The sequence below is a fragment of the Periplaneta americana genome, chromosome 10 (assembly GCF_040183065.1).
Source record: "Periplaneta americana isolate PAMFEO1 chromosome 10, P.americana_PAMFEO1_priV1, whole genome shotgun sequence".
NCBI lineage: Eukaryota > Metazoa > Arthropoda > Insecta > Blattodea > Blattidae > Periplaneta > Periplaneta americana.
This window is the reverse complement of record NC_091126.1, coordinates 173,212,665-173,236,978: the sequence shown is the minus strand read 5'-3', so window position 1 is coordinate 173,236,978 and position 24,314 is coordinate 173,212,665. Positions and strand designations below refer to the sequence as shown.

The following is a 24,314-nucleotide window of genomic DNA, read 5'->3' as shown; positions in this document are numbered from 1 at the left end:
TATAGTCCATAGCCTCCCATTCAGCACGCCTTTCAGCGATACCAACTCTTGCTTTCTCGAACTTCAAGTTTGTCATTTCAAGAATTTCTCCAATAATTTCATCGGTAAATAATAATTTCCACACATCATACGGTTCAGGACTTTCACCAAGATCCCTTGCCGGACCACGTATGATCGGCAATTTCACCACCATATTGTGCCTCCTCGTTCTTACATTTGTAGGTGGAGGTTCCTTACACCACTTGAAACCGTTCTTTCCATAAAAGAAACTTCCACCTACAGGGCCACTATCAGGGGAGTCTGCCTCAGCCTCTTGCTCGTCCTCATCGTCTATCTCTTGCTCTGTGTCAGAATCGTGATCTGACTCCTGCACGTAATCTGAATCACCCCCACTGTCCTCCACGGGTTCACTGTCATTCATAGCGTCAACTGTTTCGTTGATAAATTCTTCAAACCTGTAGTCATCAGCCATCATTGACGAGGGTAGAGGTTTTCCCGCCACTTCCTACAATACGATATTCGTAAAATATAGGCCTACGCATTGTAAACGAATATTTCATAAAAATCATAGAATAAAATTACATTAACAGAATACTTACGTAAGTAGTGTTGGCGGTATCGGATACCTCGCGATGAAAAAAATCATTCTTTATACACAACTGAACCACTATCGCACATGTAGCACTGAGCACTATTGGATAAAGGCTGGCTGAGAAGGTATATGGAAGCACAGCAATAATGGTGATTCATAGCGTCTGCTAGACAAGTTTAAACTTGTCTGCACGGTATGTCATACCGGCCACACCAACTAAAGGTTAACTTGATCACGAAGGGCGGCGTTTCAACCATATAAATTAGTTGGAATGCATAAAGAGTAACATATATTTCTCTAAAATGTAGTGTAATTGCATTAATAAAATTTAAAATAATGATTATGAGACACTTCAGACATAAATCACTTGAGAGTTAAGATAAAATATTATTTTTGGTGTGAAAATTACTTAGTTCGTATGTGTAATACCTGCCTTTATTTCGATTAAATATTGCGAAATACTTGTACATTCACTTATGCACGATTCCATAATTTTCAATTGCACTGCATGGATATTTAGATATGTTGAAATTATAGGTTATGTTTACTGTCCCAGTTGCCCCTTTCTGTCTAATTTTAGAGGTATCCAATGCCCTGCCATTCATATGGAAATATTATAGGTTATGTTTACTATATCTTATATTCCTAAATTCGCAATTATACATTATAATTAAGAATAATGTCATGCATGATACTCCATACATTCAATTTGTCTGTATTTTAATACTACAATTGTGTATTAAATTATTGTATTTATCTACTACCTAAGAGACGAAGTAACAATCGTACGTACACTAATTTCATAGGAGTGGTATGATAAATTTTCTGTCTTTATTAAGGAAGGTAGATGTGCTATATTAAATCACAATATAAATTCTTTTTTATTAAACCTCAAAATAGCTTCCATTCTGAACTTAAAATGTTGCTGCGAAAGATTATGTTAACATGTAAAATTATCTTCACATTAAAATAACACAGTTTTGTAATTATTTTTGCAGCATAGGCTAGTATGCAACAAGAAGTAGAGGGAACTTAGGGACAAATTACACTAAATAAAACTTAGCTATGATACGCAATAAAGTTATAATATAATAATTCACTGAGCTCCATACACTGAGATAGAAAACCCGAACATATATTACAGCCTGGTATAGATCGAAAAGGCATTGACTGTGCTATATTTCGCATTGTTGTGAAAATTTGTGTAAATTGTGAAATGTTCGTTATCGGTTGTAATAACTGTAAATGGCTAAAATACAAGAATTTGAACAATAATATGGGACAAGGAGACGTTTGCAGCACTATAAATTCTAAGAAAAAGAGGTCAGAGTTATCCTTCTTCCGAAAGATCCAAGAAAGTGAGTTTATAAAATATAATATATACTTTATGAAAATGATATATAAACCTTATGTATTTCGTATTTCAATAGTGGAAGGTGTTAATTTTTTCAAAAGAACACGATATCAAAAGTACAATACATTTTATCGTCTGCTAGGGAAAGAGTCTGTGATGAGGCGATAGTAGCAATCCTGGTGGCTAGCAACTATCTATGGATGCATATTTCAACTGTGTATGTTTGCATATTTGGTAAGTATTGAGCTTCGCAACTGTACATACTAAACTGTGGAAGTATATAGACGTACTTGTTTAGTTTCTTGAAGTTGCATTTGTAACAGTGCTAAATAATGAGTGAAACAAGTGGTGTATCATCTCGTCCTAGGAAGTGCTCAATACAGGAATCAAAGTGGAAAACAAGTGTAAACAAAAAGATGCGAATTCTAGGAGAAAATTATTATCTTCCCATCTATGTATCGGCCCCCCCAAATGTCTTTTTCCCTCTGGCCTTCCAACTAACACTCTATATACATTTCTGGATTCACCCATATGTGCTACATGCCCTGTCCATCTGGATTCCTAATTATGTCAGGTGAGGAATACAATGTGTGCAACTTTCTCCATTCTCCTGTAATTTCATCCCACTTATCCCCAAATACTTTCCTAAACACCTTATTCTCGAATACCCCTAACCTCTGTTACTCTCTCAAAGTGAAAGTTCAAGTTTCACAACCATAAAGAACAACCGGTAATATAACTGTTTTATAAATTCTAACTTTCAGGTTTTTTTGAGAGCAAACTGGATGACAAAAGCTTCTCAACCGAATAATAACAGGCATTTCCCATATTTATTCTGCATTTAATTTCCTCCTGAGTGTCATTTATATTTGTTATTGTTATTCCAAGGTATTTGAACTTTTCAAACTTTTCAAGGAATAAATTTCCAAATTTTATATATTCTTGACACGCTTACAATTTGTGTACACACTTTTTTCCTGCTTAAGGCTGGTTCACAATAAACCGGGAACGGAAACGACAACAGTGCGTAGAACTGGGGACCCGGGTTCGATTCCTGGTTTGGGAGTGAATTTTCCTCCATTAATAACTTCTAAAGTTACTTTACGTTATAAATATGAAAAAAACAGAAAATGGCATTATTTCGCAAATACAAAGGATTTCCCCATTATAAACTAATTTCGTTTTATTTCGCAATTAAAATTTGTGGTACATGAATAAATCTAGTATGTATGAATAATTATGCATTTGGAATAGCAGTGACGGATGCGCCAAACTCCTCTTTCTTGTAAAATGCGTTTGAAGTTAATGAATCGGTTTGTTGCTTACCTCTGAGTGGCATATGCTCCACTATAGAGATCCATGCTAATAAAATAAGCCTACTACTACTACTACTACTACTACTACTGCTGCCGCTGCCATCACTACTACTACCGATAATGATTATAGTAGGGGAGACTGTTGTACCTTTAGCATAGTGTACCTTTGAACATTTTTGTTTTTTAATTTTTGCGGCTACCTAGAGGACTCAAACTGAAGAAGATTGTAGAGAAAGCCGCTAAGTAGCTCTGGTCGTAGTTTCAGTTTGATTTATTGCAAAGTGTGAATTCCGTGGACAAAAAGAAGTTTTTTTAGTACCAAAAGTAAACATTTCGTTCATTGATGTATGTTTTCTAACACAAAACCAGATTGCATTTGTTAATATCTTTCAAGTACGGTGTGTTCCCTATCATCTGGTGAGTAATAACATATTTTAATTTCCATGATTTATTTGACTCTCTAGTTTTCGGAGCCATATTTGTTTAAACGTGCACCCTCTTGTACCTTTGAACACAAAACATCTTGTACCATGAAACATGTTCCAAATTACACGATACTATCAATTTTTGTTTTTCTTTTATTTTAAGGTCATGTCACGAAGTAACTCTGGAATTAAAGAGGCCCCCAATTGATTCGGATGCCTTGAAGAAAGCTGTTGAAGCAGTTATTGCTTCTCCAGGAAATAAAATCTAAATCAGAGAAGCCTGCTCTGGTTTATGATTGCAAATACATTTTAAATATGATTGTCAGTTTTTACAGCTATATTCCCTCCTATATTCCGTGTGTTCCAACATACAAGAGGTACATGAACCTGTTGTACCTTTGAACACATTACATATCCCTTCATTTTATTTTTTCCATCCTTAATAGATCTACAAAACCGGAAAATACATACAGGAAGTTGTAAAGGAATCTTCAATAATTATTTCAAGCATTTTTTCATTTAAAAATTTTCATTTCCCAAAATTAAAAAAAAAAATAAAATGTGAAAAGTGTTTAAAGGTACAACAGTCTCCAATAATAATAATAATAATAATAATAATAATAATAATAATAATAATAATAATAGTAGTGATAGTAATAATAATAATAATAATAATAATAGTAATAATAATAGTAATAATAATAATAATAGTAATAATAATAATAATAATAATAATAATAATAATAATAATAATAATAATAATAATAATAGAGTTTAAGTTAAACAATTCTCTCTACATATCATATGATAAACTGTGTCGGGTGTATTAGCGAAGTCTTCAAATCAAGGATGTTGTCGCCTTCTTCTATGGCCACGTCCGTTAGCTGTTCATCTTGTTGTGGACTAATTATAGCACTAAAGTACCTGTGATGAGATGAGGGGATTTAATTTCAAAGTTCCTGAATATCTTCACGTTTTTCTCATGATAATGCAACAGGTTTATTGTATTTGTTCGGAAGAAAAACTTTTTATCAAATTGAATAGGATCATAAACATTGCCTTGGCGCTTATGTAATTTTACCCAATAAGGTGTGTCCATACTGTATGCAGAATTAATGCCGAATTCCATCTTGAATTCTTCAGAGATGAACTATTGTGAATGCTCATATTTAAATACATTTATTTTAACATTATTTCCATTGTCGTTCTCATTGTCGTTTCAGTTTCCGATTTATTGTGAACCAGCCTTTAGTCTCTTCTGATAATAACCACACAATGAATACATAAGACTACATTTAAGATTAGTAAAGTATAGCAGAATTAACGTTTTTTCAACTTCTGAGAGTTCACTAGCTATGTGGTTCATGGGTCTGCTGTCATGGCAATGTTGCCAACTTGCTGCTACTGCTAGGAGCCAGTCAGCAATATGTTCGATAATGTGACAGCATCGCCTACAAGCTTGGGCAGGGGATGTCAAACAGTGAATGTCTACTTCCAAGACTGACTTCAGTTACCATGGTAACCCATAACCCACGTGCGTAACGACTGTAATTCACATGGCTAGCAAATTGGCAGAAGTCAAAAGAAACGTTAATTTTACTGTTGTAATGTAAATTCTTACAATTCAATAATTCTCCCATCTCCTTCTTTGTAATGCCTATTTCAAGGGTATCCATATCATTCCCTGATCCGTTTGTTACTCTATTTGTCTCGTCATCTAGGTTCTCTTCTGCATCTTGTGTTTCGAACCTCATCTCGTCACTTGACCTACAATGAAAGAAAGAATTAGTCTTGGCTTTGTATAACTCCATTTTTTTCAGTTTCTAAATTTTTTCAACCTCATTTTCGGAAAAAATTATTTCAATTTCGGAAATACGAGGCGTGTTCTTAAAGTAAGTTCCAAAAGGGTGTAGTAAGTAAACAGGAAGATATTGACAAACCATTTTTGTTGCATTGTATTCCCCACACTTCAATTACTTCTCAACATAATCTCCACTATTATTGAGGCATTTATCGAGTCGTGGCACATGTCTTTCTATCCCCTCATTGTAGAATTCGCCCACCTGCGATGCGGACCACTCTCGCACTGCTGTTTTCACTTCATCGTCGCCATCAAAATGTTGACCACCGAGGAACTTCTTGAGGTGGAGGAAGAGATGAAAGTCACTCGGAGCCAAATCCGGGCTGTAGGGGGGATGGTCAATTTGTTCCCAGCCAAATTTCGAGATGAGATTTTGGGTGTCGTCGCCATCAAAACGTTGACCACCGAGGAACTTCTTGAGGTGCAGGAAGAGATGAAAGTCACTCGGATCCAAATCCGGGCTGTAGGGGGGATGGTCAATTTGTTCCCAGCCAAATTTCGAGATGAGATTTTGGGTGTCGTCGCCATCAAAACGTTGACCACCGAGGAACTTCTTGAGGTGCAGGAAGAGATGAAAGTCACTCGGAGCCAAATCCGGGCTGCAGGGGGGATGGTCAATTTGTTCCCAGCCAAATTTCGAGATGAGATTTTGGGTGTCGTCGCCATCAAAACGTTGACCACCGAGGAACTTCTTGAGGTGCAGGAAGAGATGAAAGTCACTCGGAGCCAAATCCGGGCTGTAGGGGGGATGGTCAATTTGTTCCCAGCCAAATTTCGAGATGAGATTTTGGGTGTCGTCGCCATCAAAACGTTGACCACCGAGGAACTTCTTGAGGTGCAGGAAGAGATGAAAGTCACTCGGATCCAAATCCGGGCTGTAGGGGGGATGGTCAATTTGTTCCCAGCCAAATTTCGAGATGAGATTTTGGGTGTCGTCGCCATCAAAACGTTGACCACCGAGGAGCTTCTTGAGGTGCAGGAAGAGATGAAATTCACTCGGAGCCGAATCCGGGCTCTAGGGGGGATGGTCAATTTGTTCCCAGCCAAATTTCGAGATGAGATTTTGGGTGTCGTCGCCATCAAAATGTTGACCACCGAGGAACTTCTTGAGGTGCTGGAAGAGATGAAAGTCACTCGGAGCCAAATCCGGGCTGTAGGGGGGATGGTCAATTTGTTCCTGTCCTCATGAATTTTTTCATCGACAGCACGCATCAAAACTCATTGATCAAAGATGGCCGACCGGCATGCTGCTCGCCATGCACAGAAACGCGGCTCTCTTTGAACTTTCTAACCCATCTCCTGACCATTCCATCACTAATGGCATCATCACCATACACCTCACAAAGTTGACGATGAATGTCAGCTAGTTTGATGTTTCTCGCATTCAAGAAATGGATAACAGACCGCATCTCACAGTCGGCGGGGTACTCGAGCACTTTAAACATTTCAACTGATCACAACTAACCACACACACGGACTGAAGCTCTGAAACTGCATGCACAGCTTGTCTGAGGACTGAAGAAGAAAACACGCATGCGCAAAATAACGATTGCAGCGATGAGATGGCTATAATTGAAAACGGAACTTACTTTAAGAACACGCCTCGTAGTTAATTGAAGTTCGGAAAATGTAGTGTCAAATTAAAAAAAAAAAAAGTAATTTGAATTTTGGAAAATTGTTTTACAGATAAATTAAATTCATTTTCGTAAACTAATACATATCACACTAATGACATTATTGTGCATTACTGATCACCAATAGTTAACAAATAAAGGAACATTTCTCTTTGGGTTGCAATAAGCACTCAAAAAGAAAATCAATTAATTATTTATAATAATTATTTCACTAACAAGGAGAGGACACACTCTATATATTACCGAATGGAATAAGATTGAGTGAGATGAAAGTACAAGACGTACTGTTTAAAGTCATACCTGATATGGGTGGCCAATGACCCCACGTTTTGAAAATATTGGCTATTGTTTGTGATATACTTCCGTTAGGTGCTCAATAGGGAAGCATTAGCCTGTGTAACAGCGTAGCCCATATGGTTGGATGCTGAGTTGTTATCCACGCAACCTGAGTTCGAATCTTAGCTGGTCCTATATTTTTTTTAATAATGATTAACATTGTGATCACAGTTATCTATTTACATACCTATATCATATTTCTCAATGTATTGAATGCTTCATCATGTTTTAAACAAATTACTAATTAACTAACATTGTATTGTAAAGGATAAACAATGAAATACTGCTCACGTAGGAAGGTAAGATTTGTCACTGGTGTCTGTTCTGTTTCTGTAGCAGCTATTCCATTTCATTTTGTACCCGATTCATTATGATGTCATAAAAACACACAAAATATACATATTTCTTGCACCATGCACAGCAAATGAAGGAAGGTTGTCCACAGTCACACAAATTTTTCCGCACTTCTACTGCGAAACAGATATCCTCCACATTCACAAACACTTCTCGTTCGTTTATCAATTTTGATGCATACCACGCATATTTCAACATGGCTTTGAATATAGGAGCTGACAACTGAAAGTGAATTATAATAATAATAATAATAATAATAATAATAATAATAATAATAATAATAATAATAATAATAATATCAAGCTTTAAAGAATGAGAAGGCAATAGGATTCGAACTCGGGTTTCCTGGATAACAACTCAGCATCCAACCATATGAGCTACGCTTTCACACACTCTAATGCTTCCCTATTAGGCACCTAACGGAAGTATGTCACAAACAATAGCCAATATTTCCAAAACGTGGAATCACTGGCCACCCATACCAGGTATGACTTTAAACAGTGTGTCTTGTACTTTCATGTCACAAAATCTGATTTAATTCGGTGATATACAGAGCATGTCCTCTCCTTGTAAATAACAAAGTAACAGATTTCTCATTTCAAGTAAGTATTTTTCTTCAATTTCCAAGAGCCATGTTGTCCATTCTCTTGGGAGCACGATAATGACTCTGCACATGTCCACAGAGCTAAGACACATCTGTGCCGTGACAACCTGCAATGTAGCATCAGCGATATTCTCAAAGTAACACATTTTTTTGGGTTAATACACCAGCTGGATCACCCATCAAAATGTAGTAGCTCTTTTTCAGACATTGCTGGTGTCTGCCTTTGCACCACTCCAAATATGTTCAATTGGCTTAAACCCTCCAGCATCTCTGACTGAACAAAGAAATTGAGATACGACGAACAATTGAATTCTTGACTCTCTTGTTCTTTCATGGTCATCTGACATTGATCAAGCATGCCATCTCGCTCTACAAGAAAGGGAAGTGGGCTCATGGCATAAGGCTATTCCATCAGCCAATACAGGCACACTTATGGATAACACCCCCTTTAAAATTGCAGTAGGCTTACAACTTGGGTACAACAAGATCTGCCAACCTTACAGATGCATACGTGATGGGGTTACCGATGTTTATAGTCATCATTAGGCTTCGAGACTTCAGACCCAATAGAACAGTTCAATGGGAAATCCGCAAAATGGCGTACTGAGTATAGTGGTAAAGCGTACAGTGGGTGGGGTACTGTAGAATGGATGCCAACAAATACGCAAAGGAACACGCTCTGGATTTGAAGGTTCTGACGAATAATTTGGTTTTCATACAAACCTATTTTCAAACTGTGTCTGAAACTATTACACGGTTAGAAAAGTCGGAGCAAGAGATGCCGGAAGCCCTCAAATTAATTGAAGAAATTACACAGAGAATTAATGAGACACCAAGTATACCGGTTACTGAACGTGTAAAACAGAAGTGGAAATCAATTTTATGTAAAAATAACGGATATGGAATATTGTGTAATATAAACAGCAAATTAGTAGACATAGAGTCAGTCACCCGAGAATAAAGGACTCTCTCTTAGAGACTGCAATGACGTTAGGTTTTTTCGTTTTGCTTCTATCACGTGATGCGACGTAGAGCGCGCATTTCACTGTATAAACTGTGTTTGGCAGATAACAGAAAAATATTTACGTTTGAGACACTGAAAATGTATTACGCCCAATAGAATAAATGAAGAAATTAAAATTGATACATGTTTAATTCCACCATTAACAACGTGTATAATTAAACACAGTCCCGTGCCATGGCGTTGCGGTCCAAGGCATCCTGTCTAGGACTCGCATTACTGAATGCGCGCTGCTTCGAGTCCCCATGGGAGAAGAAATTTTCTCATGAAATTTCGGCCAGTGTATGGGATCGGTGCCCACCCAGCATCGTGATGCACTTGGAGAGCTACGATAGGTAGCGAAAATCCGGTTCAGCAAACCAGCTATAACAGCTGGGGGGATCATCGTGCTAACCACACGATACTTCCATTCTGGTTGGATGATCGTCCACATCTGCTTCGGCATGAGAATACATGCTTTTCATATTCTCTTGACATTGTCATTGTGCAATGTATGTATTTACTTTCAGAATGTGCATATGTGTCTGTTTCCCCATACTACCGTACTCTACTCTAAATAGCAACGTTGTTACCTCAACACAGCTCTACCTTTCCCTACCTACAGCAAGTCAACAACCTATAGTACATGCACAGTAAACTTATTGTATCGGGTCCAAAGTCTCGAAGCCTGGTCATCATGCTTCAAATTGCTCTAAGAGTGCAGGATGATTTTCAAGACTTTTTCAATAAATTATATTATTAAAAGAGCATTAATAACGTTGCTTTTCCAACTATCTTAGAACCCTGTGATCACGTGGTATTAAGGCCACCACACACGGAAGCTGAGCTACGCAAGTTGAGGAAGAAAGTAGCTCTAATGTAGTTATTGGAACAGCACACACAGGGCACTATGCTAAGCCAAGATAAGCTAAGTTTCACAGATTGCCTAGGAAGTGATTTTCGTAGTTGTAGCCAACTTTGCGCATGCACATAATCAGTTGTTGGTAGGAATCTAGCAGACTGTTGTGTGTAAATTTTGTATAGGCCTACTTTAATAATTATTTTATTGTTTCTGTGTACTAATTATCATGGAAGGCAGACCAAGGAAGAAAACGCTAATTAAAGAAATACAAAAATATCCCTGCCTGATGCAACCAGAAAAAACAACTGTTGGCAAGAAATAAGTGAAACTCTCAGAACTGAATGTACGTATAATTTATTCTCTTGCATTATTATTATTATTATTATTATTATTATTATTATTATTATTATTATTATTATATCCTATATATTATGATTTAAGTACTGCTTATTAATTCAGTAATAAGTTTTTCATTTTATGAAATAAATTTATTGCATTATATTGCTAACTTAATGCTGAGCTTATTTTGAACAGTCAATCTTGATTTCGGCAGTCCATTTCTTTCTCTTTCTTCGTCTTCCACAACAGCAGCCAATACCTAAAATTGCCTCCCCTTCAAATATTAAGTGGATGTAATGCTGCCATTTTAAAACATCTGTGTAGCTGAATTTGGCTGCCATTTCGTGTCTTAGCACAAAATAGTTTAGCATCAGAGAGCGTAGCTTAGCTTTCTGTGTGTGGTAGCTTTTAGTCATTCTGTTGGTAAGAGCCCTCATAGTTTAACTTAAGTCCCATGGAGTAAAGGAAAACCTCTCTTTTGGGATGCTACTTGTGTAGATACCCTACCCATTTCCCATTTGCCACACACTTCCAAACTTGCAAGTTCAGCTGCGGAATCAGCTGTCCACAATAAAAGAAATAAATATAAATATGTTATCGAAAACTATATTTTCGTTATCCTCGCAGTTTTAACTATAGGAATGTGACATCAAGAGGCCAAAAATCTTGTATCATTAAACTAAAGTTTCTCACCTACACTCTAGTGAATTCCTGTGAAAGCAAATAGGAAATGTCATTCAACGAGAGTAAGTCAGTAGTGTATTGGGTACATTTCCTCACACCACTCCCCTGGACGAAATTTTCTATTGTCTAAGACATAATTTCTGCATATATATTCAAGGTATTAATTTTTAAGCAAGTTAGCTACTACACAGTCCACCTTTTGATACATGAGTTGTAAATAAAGTAGTGGGAACACTGCTGGGAATGGGTCATGCACACTTTCGCATGCGATATGAGATAACTGGTGATCATAGTTGGAGATATTGTCGAGGTACTGTATTGAATGATAAAACCAGTGCTATGACAACAGATGATGCTATTGTGCGTGGTTAAATGTAGAGCACTACTTTTAACTGCTCTAAAGTATGTTTACTAAACTTGAGCAGTGATCATGGATAAAAATCATATACGATGAAAGAGTAATGGAACGGAGAAAAATTCTCTCCAGCACCGTGATTTGAACCCGGGTTTTCAACTCTATGTGCTGATGCTTTATCCACTAAGCCACACCGGATACCCACCCTGGCGTTGGGCAGAATCGTCTCAGATTAAGTTCCAACTCTTGGGTTCCCTCTAGTGGCCGCCATCTGCACTACGTCATAGATGTCTATGAACGTAGGACCGAAGTCCACACATGTGCTGAGGTGCACTCGTTATGAGTGACTAGTTGGCCGGGATCCGACGGAATAAGGGCCGTCTTAAATCACGAAGTGATTTACGCATATCATATATATTATTTTAATGTACCGAAGTACTTATGATATTTCCATGCAGATATTCTGCATTATCATACGATGAAAGAGTAATGGAACGGAGAAAAATTCTCTCCGGCGCCGGGATTTGAACCCGTGATTTAAGACGGCGCTTATTCCGTCAGAGCCCTGCCAACTAGTCACTCATAACGAGTGCACCTCAGCACATGTGTGGGCTTCAGTCCTACGTTCACAGACATCTATGACGTAGTGCAGAGGGTGGCCACTAGAGGGAACCCAAGAGTTGGAACTTAATCTGAGACGATTCTGCCCAACGCCAGGGTGGGTATCCGGTGTGGCTTAGTGGATAAAGCATCAGCACGTAGAGCTGAAAACCTGGGTTAAAATCCTGGCACCGGAGAGAATTTTTCTCCGTTCCATTACTCTTTCATCGTATGATGATGCAGAATATCTGCATGGAAATATCATATGTACTTCAGTACATTAAAATAATATATATATATATAAATCATAGTAGAAATGCACGCCAATGTCATCAAGGGTTACTTGAAGCTTATGGCAATGATGCACTATGGTTGCAAGATGGGTCTCTGCATTTCATATGGGTCAGAATGAGACGACACATGTGGCTCGCACAGGTTGCCCATCTATTTGTGATGACCAAGTGGCGTTAGTGCGAGGTCTCCTTGCTGCTGACCATCGTTGGACTGTACGAGAATTATCCATCGAGGTTGGACTCAATCATCAAACTGTGTGGCACATCCTGAAGAAAAGCTTCCACATGAGAAAAATTGCAACACGCTGGGTTCCTCATAACATGACAGAAGCACAAAAGTGGCACCAATATGCAATAGCTCAACTCCACCACAGAAGGGGAGATATTCCTGCAACATATTGTTGCCATTGACGAGACGTGGGCATGGGCATACGAGCCTGAACTGAAGTGTCAGTCTAATGAATGGGCACCACAAAGGATCATCACATCCAAAAAAGTGCGATATGAACCCTCTGGGGTGAAAGTCATGCTGATAGTGGCATACAACAGTGAAAGTGTTATCATTAGCCATGCTATACCTCAAGATCAAAATGTCAATGCAGTGTATTACCAACATTTTCTCGAACACAACCTATGTCCTGAAGAAAAACTTCCATATGAGAAAAATTGCAACACGCTGGGTTCCTCATGACAGAAGCACAAAAGTGGCACCAATATGCAACAGCTCAACTCCATCACAGAAGGGGAGATATTCCTGCAAGATATTGTTGCCATTGATGAGACGTGGGCGTGGGCATACGAGCCTGAACTGAAGTGTCAGTCTAATGAATGGGCACCACAAAGGATCATCACGTCCAAAAAAGTGCGATATGAACCCTCTAGGGTGAAAGTCATGCTGATAGTGGCATACAACAGTGAAAGTGTTATCATTAGCCGTGCTGTACCTCAAGACCAAAATGTCAATGCAGCGTATTACCATTATTTTCTCGAACACAACCTATGTCCAGCTATGCGGTGCAAACGTCCACATTTCCTGAGAGACAATCCACCTTTCATCTTGCATGATAATGCTCGTTGTCATGTCGCAGGAGCAGTGGCCCAATTGCTACAGAGATGGGATTGGAAGTACAATAGTGTCCAAAAGTTAAGCATAATTCGTAAAACAGGGAAATGAAAGGGAAAATGGTGAGAAATCGCTATAAAACTTTATCACAGTGTGTGCCGCACCGTACTTGTGCTCTGTGCATTGTGAGGGGGTACCTCAACCTCTGCCTCCCCTCCGAATAAACAAGTGTTTCGATTTTAAGCAAACAGACCCAGTGCGACTCATTTGTTCTTGTTCTCTCATTGTGAACAGAGGGTAGTTGCTTATCACAGTGTATACAGGACAGCACCAACATGCCACAGAGACGTCAACTGGACTCTGGTTTGAAGGGTAGAATAATCGGACGTCTGGAAGCAGGTCAGACACGGACCGAAGTCTCTCGAGCCCTGAATGTGGCACTAAGTGTCATTTCCAGGCTTTGGCAACGGTTCGAAGACACAGGAGATGTTCGTCGTATGCCTGTACAAGGTCGCCCATGGGTCACAACGCCGCAAGAGGACCGATATTTGACCTTAACAGCACGACGTAATCGGACGATGCCTGCAAGACAACTGTCTTCTGAGCTTGCAGCTGCCTCAGGCGTTCGAGTTTCCAAGCAAACTGTATACCGAAGGCTCAGGGCAGGCGGTCTCTGTGCCAGATGACCAGCAGTGTTTGTCCAGCTCACTCAAGTACACATAAGGAACCGTTTACAGTGGAGTCGGTAACATCAACATTGGACCTTGGATGAATGGAGGAACGTGCTGTTTAGAGACAAGTCCAGATTCAGTTTGACCAATGATTCCCATCGCTCAGTAATCTGGAGGGAACGTGGAATCAGGTTTCATCCCACAAAAATCGTGGAAAAACGCCCATTTTGTGGTGGTGGCGTACTCTTGCGGGCAGGCATAATGTTCAATGAACGTACAGATCTGCACATCTTCGCAGCTGGTACTGTGGAGGTCCAGAGACGAGGTATTGGAACGACATGTGCAATTTTTCAGAGCTGCAGTTGGTCCACACTTCATCTTTATGGACGACAATGCACATCCGCATAGAGCCAATCTGGCGGACGAGTATCATGAGGTGGAAAATATCCGGCACATGGACTGGCCAGCTATGTCCCCGGATCTGAACTCTATAGAGCATGCCTGGGATGGATTAGGAAGACGAGTTGCAGCCAACCAACCTCCACCAAGGACCTTTCAGCCTTCCGCAATGCTCCTTGTCAGGAATGGAAACAGCTGTCTGCAGAGCTCTTGAACCACATGATAGAGGGCATGCCACGGCGGTGCGACGCCTGTGTAGCCATGAGGGTAACCACACCCCATATTAACCGCTCAGCACCATCATTGTTGTGGAAGTGATAGTCAGATTTTGTACCGTAATTGTGTAAAATGTGTCCCTACGCCACAATAAAACAAAATTTGCTGATATGTTCTGTTCCATACCAGATCCTGTGTGATTCATTTGTATAAGTTTGGTGCCATTCTGATAGGTTGGGAACAAAATATTGAATTATGCTTAACTTTTGGACACTAGTGTATTAGATCATCTTCCATAGTCCCCTGACATGAGTCTTTGTGACTATGACTTGTTTTTAGAGTTGAAAGAACCACTTAGAGGCAAAAGGTTTCCAGATATTGCATCAGTGCTTCATGCAGCAGGGCAGTCCATCAGAGAGATCAACAGAGTGGCATTCAATGGTTACCACAGATTTGGCAAAAGATACAGGAAAACACTGGTGATTATATTGAAGGGATGTAAATGTATTTTCCATATATGTTCAATAATATGCTCGTATTGTCTATGTTGCCACTACTTTATTTACAACCCTCGTATGTATTAGCTTTTAAAATTTGCTGTTTGTTGTTGGCCTACAATTGCTGTAATTTTGTTCTTTATCTTTTTGTGAACTCATATTTACAAATTTATCACGATTTCAATAATGTTGCACCAAAGCAGTGCCTAAAGTGACTTTAAAGGTGGTGATGATGGTACAGACCTAACGTGAGATAATATAGGAAGGGTGGTAGCATTAATTTCAATAGAATAAGTAAGCATTTTGAAAAATTAAGTTAAAAATGGAATAGGATAATTATAACACATGGTCTATTTAAAAACTTCAATTATAAAAACTACAAATAACCTCCTAGCAATCAACATCATTTAACTCTTAAGCAGTTGTGCAGGGTGTTATCAACACCCCAGTCACATATAAGTTCTAAGCCTGTCTCTGTTGCAAATCTAACGTGACTCCATAAAATAGAGTTAAATGCAGACTTTCTTATATTTCAAAAGTGACCGAGTTCTCAAACCTAGACATAAATCTACTGATCAAATTTGGCATAAACTTCCTATTTATAAAGGTAGGATTTTTTCATATTACAAAAAACCATACACTGATTTAATGTCACATTTTGTAAGAATTCCTACGTAGGGTATGTACATTTATGAAATATTTCCTACTAACAATAATATTAAAGTTTACGTACCACAGACTTTTCTCTCCTGAAGATGTGTCCATAACATTTTCTGAAAGAGATAAAGAAATATTTTGTAATGAAACTTTGCAAGAAAAATTTTGTAACTTTTATACGAATAAGAGGATTGTTAGGACAGTAGTGTTATAAACTTTCTTCCTTGAATAATATCACTTTATCAAGGAGTGTGATGCTGGCTGATTAAAAACATAAAATTAAAATTACACACATTATGATCATAAAAGAAAATAAGGTTTGGTTAAAAACTGAACAGAAAAAAATTACAAGGAATAGTCTATTATACTTAAAACTTAAATAAAACTACCCGTTCCCTCAAGTAATCACTATAATAATAGACACATTTGTTCTAATGGCATATGAAAAAGTTAAATGTCTTTATCAAAGAAATTGCCATCATTAAAGATAGCTAAAAATCCACCTATAATTTCAGGATTTTGTTCATGAAACACTGTAAGGTCCCCCCCCCCCAATTTATTATGCTTTCTGGCTCTAAAAGCCTTACAACACTTAGGGTGCTATTCACAGACATTTCGCTAGACCGCACTACGAGCGTGCTAAACTAGCCCCGGCTATCGACTGATTACTTGTACAGGATTCATATCGTATCATATCACTAACACTGGTTCATGAATACACAAAACGTTAGTTCGCTGATCATCCACCGGAAGCCTGCGCTAAGAATGTCTGTGAATATGGCCCTTAATGTTTAAATGAACAGTCATTCTGATAATGAAGCCCATAGAAAGACCCCCTATCCCACAGCCTACAAAATGGCAATACAGACATTGTATTCAATGTTTTCCTTTTAGTTGGTTATTTAACGACGCTGTATCAACTACTAGGTTATTTAGCGTCGATGAGATTGGTGATAGCGAGATGGTATTTGGCGAGATGAGGCCGAGGATTCGTCACAGATTAACTGGCATTCACCTTACAGTTGCTGAACACCTCGGAAGAAACCCAATCAGGTAATCAGCCCAAGTGGGGATCGAATCCGCGCCCGAGCGCAACTTCAGACCGGCAGGCAAGTGCCTTAACCGACTGAGCCACGCCGGTGGCTACATTCAATGGTTTTGAATAATGATTAAATATGGAGAGTGCTAAAATGTTTAACACTTTGAAGAAAAAGTGTAAAACAATGAGCTGTTCAGGATTAAATATTGCATTTGGCATTTGAAAATTGATGACGATTATGTGTGCTGGCATTCTGTCACAGATGCGAAAAGGGGGAGTTAAGTCCTGGTCAAGATTAAGATTTCAGTAGGAGGAATAAAGGGCAAAGTGAAGAGAAAATCATTACTTACTTACTTACAAATGGCTTTTAAGGAACCCGCAGGTTCATTGCCGCCCTCACATAAGCCCGCCATCGCTCCCTATCTTGTACAAGATTAATCCAGTCTCCATCATCATATTATACTGTCCTCAAATCCATTTTAATATTATCCTTCCATCTACGTCTCGGCCTCCCCAAAGGTCTTTTTCCCTCTGGTGTCCAATTAACACTCTATATGCATTTCTGGATTCGCCCATACGTGCTACATGCCCTGCCCATCTTAAACGTCTGGATTTAATGTTCCTAGTTATGTCAGGTGAAGAAAACAATGCGTGCAGTTTTGCGTTGTGTAACTTTCTCCATTCTCCTGTAACTTCATCCCTCTTAGCCCCAAACATTTTCCTAGGCACCTTATTCTCAAACACCCTTAACCTATGTTCCTCTCTCAAAGTTAGAGTCCAAGTTTCACAACCATACAGAACAACCGGTAATATAACTGTTTTATAAATTCTAACTTTCATATATCGAAACCGACGAACTTCCATAATGATATACCTTGCATCTTAAAGGTTAACTCCCCGACTGTAGCTCTCCAAATTCATTATCATGCTGGGTGGGCACTGGTCCCATACACTGGCAAGATTTCTTCCCTCATAATTACTTGAACCAGCACTCATTCCATATCGCTCGTCCAAGGCATGATACCTTAGATCACGCAGCTGTGGTGCGGGACAGCGTCGTTAAACAACATACACGCACACACAAAAGTCTTGGTGCCGCCTCTGGTTATGAATTTTTAAAGACCTATTTCACAATTTGTCTGCAAAGGAAAGCCACGTAAAAGTTAGGTTATGATACGTGATCCCGGAATGAGAAGCTGATATGTTCCACCGTCATTACTGAAATCCACTGTAACTTTATTCCGTTAACTTTTTTGGGACCGCGTTTAAATGATTGAATTTATTATATGCGAAGATGTCAAGTTTCCTTAAAATTAAGCAGCATCTGCAGCCTGCAATATGGGCGGAAATCCATCACGTCTCATTACTGACGACTCCTTGTTATTTCACCAGCTGAAGTACGAATCCATGCCTAACAATTTCCGTTTACATGAATCAATATGACAAGATTTATAGGGTCTGACAACTATCAAATAGTCGCCTTGTGGTAAGATCAACCAACAGTTCTGTTTCTACACAACACGTTTTTACAGTCCAGTATTTGCATTAATTCGTAGAACATTTTAAACCGCCCTTTCCCGGCAACGTATTCGAACCGCAAACACAGAAAGAAAATAGCGCAATATGAAAATAAACGTGTTTGTAAACTTGCAAATTAAATTACACAAAAGTATATTTCAGTAGGCCTATCGGCGCGTGGTCTAGGATTTGCGGGCTGGACTCGTGCTCCGAGGTCCCCCCTCGAATCTCGTTTGGGTTGATTATCTGGCTGTGGTTTCCAAGATTTTCACCAAATGTAAGACGAATATCAGGTAATTTTAGGGCGAAACCTAGAACTGGTCTCGCCACGAGACCGAAATAAACTGTCGCAATCATTACCACAGACGCTAGTTAACTGCGCAGTTCTGACAGCGTAGTTAAATAATGGAATAAAAATTGGAAGGAACCGCATTCAACAGGGGAGTGTGTGTGTGTGAGATGTGGATATCGTGTGGAAGAATCTATTGCGTACGGGCTATTCCATCTCAAATCGACCGAAATATAGAGAAAATTGACCTTGAAATTTTTTAATACAATGAAACTTTTTCTGTCCGTTGACAACTGTGATACAATGCTTTGTGCAAAGTTTGAGGCATCAGAACTTCATACTGTTTAAATTAAAAATATTTAAATTTATCGCATTTTCATAAAATTAGCAACTTTAAACTGTTGTGGCTCCGAAACCCTTTCACTCAATGATCAAAATCATGGTTTATTTTGATGCGAGAAATTAAAGTTTATATTGACATGTAAACAGTTTTTCTTACTTTTTATGGAAATGGAGAAATTTAGATTTTTCTTCATTAAGACGCCTTTGACCACGAAAAAATATTTTTAAAATATATGGTTAGATTCCGCATTGAAAGTACAAATAAACACATATTTTTTACTGGTGGTACGTTGATAAGAACGTATTGAAAATATAAAATAAAGAAAATAAATACTACGCGCGTGAAGTAACCAGCTGACTGTGAGACGGGAGCTAGCCGAGACAAGCAAGGCCAAGATACAAACACGTGATGTTTCGTTTAGTAGTGCATAGCTGGGCTAGCTTTATCACAAGTTTTCATAAACACAGGAGTAAAATGACACCCAACGCTCGCTTATCTTCAGCTCTCGTCCAGTGCGTGCGGTACTGCGCCGTTCAAGACTAGGCGTGTGAAAATAATTTATTTAATACCCTTGAAACTTATTGCCGAGCCACTAAGCAAACAATGCCGAAGTCCCTCTTAATAATGCAAGGTTTTTTCTCAATATTTTTTACATTTTTACAAATTGGCAAAGAGCCTAAACGTAAGTAAAATCAGATTATTTGTCTCTCTGTATACATTAAAAATAAGGATTACTTAACATAACCTACTAAATGTCAGCTTCAAAATGAGCTCTCATTCAATGTTCTGCAGTAAATGGTTCCAGAGTTCTGAGTGCTGAAAGAGGCTTGTTTTTATAAAATATGCTAAATTTGTCGCTCAATAGCACGAAAACCGTTTGACTTTCGATAGTATATTTTTGAAAATGCACTGTCTTCAGCACCTTGTATAAATAGGGAAAAAATTAGAGTATTAAAAAATGCGAGGTTTTTTACTGATCGATTTCATATGGAATAGTCCATACTGATTTATATTTGTTATCAGTAACGTTTCTATACACCTAATGCATCTGAGACCTCGTTCCTTAGACTATTATACAACACGCACTGAGAATGCGTCAGAGGGTGAGAGGTTAGTGGTAGTGTTGGTAACTTTTAGGATAGCATCAATGGCCTCAATTTAAGACGACTATAGGAGACAAATCATTTACTTGCAGTTCCAATACACAGCCATGTGACCAGTATTCAGTCAGTTTCAACTATGCTACGAGTTTCAGAGACATAACATGAAAGAGTCGGCCTCGGTAGCGTAGTCGGTATAGCGCTGGCCTCCTGTGCTCGAGGTTGCAGGTTCGATCCCGGCCGAGGTCGATGGCATTTAGATTTACTGGCATGTAAAAGAACTCTTTGGGACAAAATTCTGGCACACTAGCGACGCTAACATAACCTCTACAATTGCGAGCGTCGTAAAATAAACCATAATTCAATTTTTTAACATGAAAGATTAACAAAAAAACATAAGGGCATAAGTAATGCAAGAATCAGTAGAAATATATCACTTCATAAAACGTTATTAGAGAAATTATGTACAATTGGAGGATGAAATAAATAAGAAAAGAGATGTAGAAGAAACAGGAAGAACACGTATGTAGGTAGACAGAAGAAGAAATAAATACTGGTACAGAGATAACATTTAATAAACAGACTTATTCTTGAATAGTGTATGGTATACCCAAGGGAAACATCTAGTAGGTCTACACAATTTGATGGGGGCTGAACGAACCATGGGGTCAACGGAAATACATGTATCTATACCGAGTGATGTAAGGGGTTGTTGGACGATAACTTCATTTAGGTCAAAATTACATAAATTCTTACATAACAAATTAATTGCTGATTAATATTTATTACATATAATGAAACTAACATCTGTCCATTCTTATTATTATCATTCATTTCTCTAAATAGATTTACAAAACCTCTAATGGCAATTACATTAATATTCTCATTATAGAAATATATTTTAGATTTATGTATATATATTTTTTTCTTCCTGTAACATAGTTCTAGTAAGCTTATATTAAATTAATTTTCATTTTACTAGCTATCTCAAATCTCAAATAAATTATAATTGAGTGAATTAAATTAACTCATAAATTAAGTTACTACTTTACCTCATAGGTTTATCTAAATTTAAATAAATATGTAGTCTACTAGTCGTTGAAACTTGACTGAAGATTATTGCTGGAGAACCTTTTAAGTGTAGTGTAAATATTCGTAATTTAAATATGTATTGTATTGATTAAGGCTGGTTGAGTGGAAGAGAAGGCCTTATGGCCTTAACTCTGCCAGCGAAAATAAAACATTATTATTATTATTATTATTATTATTATTATTATGCGTATAAAGATTAATTTCTCTTAGAAAATCATCGAATTTGGTTTGGACTAAAACCGCCAATCATTTTTTTACTACAATTATTATACTTCGTATGCATTATTCCTGCATAAACAGGAATATATTGAAGATGAACAAAACCCTTAAAATATTTTGGGATAAGTATCTGTTGACAGGCAGACAGGCGACATATCGAAACGACTCTTTCGTTATAAGGGATGCTGAATACGTGAATTTCCGTGAAATTGTTCTAGGCAATATTTTTCAGCATCGTAATATACTCTTTTCACACTTTGCACAATCAGAAGGTAAAAATAACCAATAAAGCAAGGAAAAAATAAATTGAAAAAATCAGGAAATATACAAAGAGGAACTGACGTGCAATTCTGGATAGACGACGCGTGAGAAGTGCCTTATTAAAACTTCACCACATACATGCATTCAAGCGGTTCGCTATAACGAAAGGAAATGTACTGACGTCGTCAAATGATCCTACTGCACCTCAAAGGTCCCGGGCGTGGACATATTGCCTCATCACTCATATATCAGTCGCCTTTCGAGAGAACGACGAAGGAGCTGTTTGCCACTTCTCCGAGACGTCTCTCGGCCATACATTAAAATCTCAATCTTTGTGACAAAAAGGCCAACTTGATATCTCTGTTCTTGAGGAAATATGATCCAATTTGGAAAGAAACGTAATAAATGTCCCCTCCGCATACAGTGTGCACCATAGACAAGATCAAATCAATGTATACTTTCGAGAGACAATTAAAGCGGCGGCGGCAGCAGCAGCAGCAGCAGTAGTAGTAGTAGTAGTAGTAGCAGCAATTGCAGCAGCAGCAGGAGCAGTAGTAGTAGTAGCAGTAGTAGTAGTAGTAGTAGCAGTAGTAGCAGTAATTGTAGTTGTTGTAGTAGTAGTAGTAGAAGCAGCAGTAGTAGTAGTAGTAGTAGTAGCAGCAGTAGCAGTAATTGTAGTTGTAGTAGTAGTAGTAGTAGTAGTAGCAGTAATTGCAGCAGCAGCAGAAGCAGTAGTAGCAGTAGTAGTAGTAGCAGTAGTAGTAGTAGTAGTAGTAGTAGTAGCAGTACTTGTAGTTGTAGTAGTAGTAGTAGAAGTAGCAGTAGTAGTAGTAGTAGTAGCAGTAATTGTAGTAGTAGCAGCAGCAGTAATTGTAGTAGTAGTAGCAGCAATAGCAGTAATTGTAGTTGTAGTAGTAGTAGTTGTAGTAGTAGTAGCAGTAGTAGTAGTAGTAGTAGTAGCAGTAGTAGTAGTAGTAGTAGTAGTAACAGTAGTAGTAGCAGCAGCAGCAGTAGCAGCAGCAGCAGTAATTGTAGTAGTAGTAGTAGTAGCAGCAGCAGTAATTGTAGTAGTAATAGTAGTAGTAGTAGCAGTAGTAGCAATAGCTGCAGCAGTAGTAATAGCAGCAGCAGCAGTAATAGTAGTAGCAGTAGCTGCAGCAGTAGTAGTAGTAGTAGTAGTAGTAGTAGTAGTAGTAGCAGCAGCAGCAGTAATTGTAGTAGTAGTAATAGTAGTAGTAGCAGTAGTAGCAATAGCTGCAGCAGTAGTAATAGCAGCAGCAGCAGCAGCAGCAGTAGTAGTAGTAGTAGTAGTAGTAGAAGTAGTATAGTAGTAGCAGTAGCTGCAGCAGTAGTAGTAGTAGTAGTAGTAGTACAACATTTCCTCAACCCTGTTAAGTGCAAAGAACTTACGCAAAATATTGAAGTGCAACGTAATTTAATCGTTACGATTTTAGAGGGGAGATTAGAAGTCATAAGCATCACAGTGAAAAGTAATTAAAACTGTCGCAAAACGCGAGGTGAGTTGATCGTGTCAAACTTACCATGCTCAGCATTAGCATTTGCTTCATCGGATTCCGAGGAAATTTCCAATTCTCGACCTGAAACAAAGTTGAAAAGTTAATTAAAACCATGGTCCACACAGTCAGTTGATGGATTTGTCTTTTAGAATTACAAATATAATGTGAACATGTATGCTGTTCCCCACCTAATGCATCTCTCACGTTTATGGAATTCAAAATTAATTCCAAAATATATAACGAAAATTACCGGAAAATATAAGGTCAAATACTCGTATAAAAGTAAAAAAGTAATCATGTTCTTATGGCAGATATAGCAATATGTAATACTATCAGCAAATATATATATATATTTTTTTTGTAATTTTATAATGTGACGTTTGTTTCTCCTGCCACACTATCTTTCCTTTTTTTCCTTCATTCCTTTCTCCTATTTTAGTTTTATTCTTTTTTTTCTTATAATTTATTTATTTCGTTTGATTAATTCCTCTTTCTGTTTCTTTTTTCTCTTTCTCAATAGAGGATAGTTGTCCTCTTCACGTTGCTGGGGGGTTCGAGGCTTACACCAACACTTTTCAGCTAGCGTCGAGGGAGGGTCTGCTATCAGCTAGCGTCGAGGGAGGGTCTGCTATCAGCTAGCATCGAGGGAGGGTCTGCTATCAGCTAGCGTCGAGGGAGGGTCTGCTATCAGCTAGCGTCGAGGGAGGGTCTGCTATCAGCTAGCGTCGAGGGAGGGTCTGCTATCAGCTAGCGTCGAGGAAGGGTCTGCTATCAGCTAGCGTCGAGGGAGGGTCTGTTATCAGCTAGCGTCGAGGGAGGGTCTG

The 24,314-nt window shown here is 38.3% G+C and overlaps 1 protein-coding gene across 2 annotated transcripts in view; it reads right to left on the bottom strand.

Moving 5' to 3' along the window:
- The window catches only part of LOC138708156 (enolase-phosphatase E1-like), a 116,420-nt gene that overhangs the window by 6,736 nt on the left and 85,370 nt on the right, over positions 1-24,314 (bottom strand). For both annotated transcript variants that reach the window (XM_069838412.1, XM_069838411.1), the window contains 3 exons: positions 23,515-23,571; positions 16,189-16,228; positions 5,309-5,454 (listed from right to left, as the gene is read on the bottom strand). In XM_069838412.1, the coding sequence (XP_069694513.1) occupies positions 5,309-5,454; positions 16,189-16,228; positions 23,515-23,571 (243 nt within the window). The remainder of the gene's footprint in view (positions 1-5,308; positions 5,455-16,188; positions 16,229-23,514; positions 23,572-24,314) is intronic.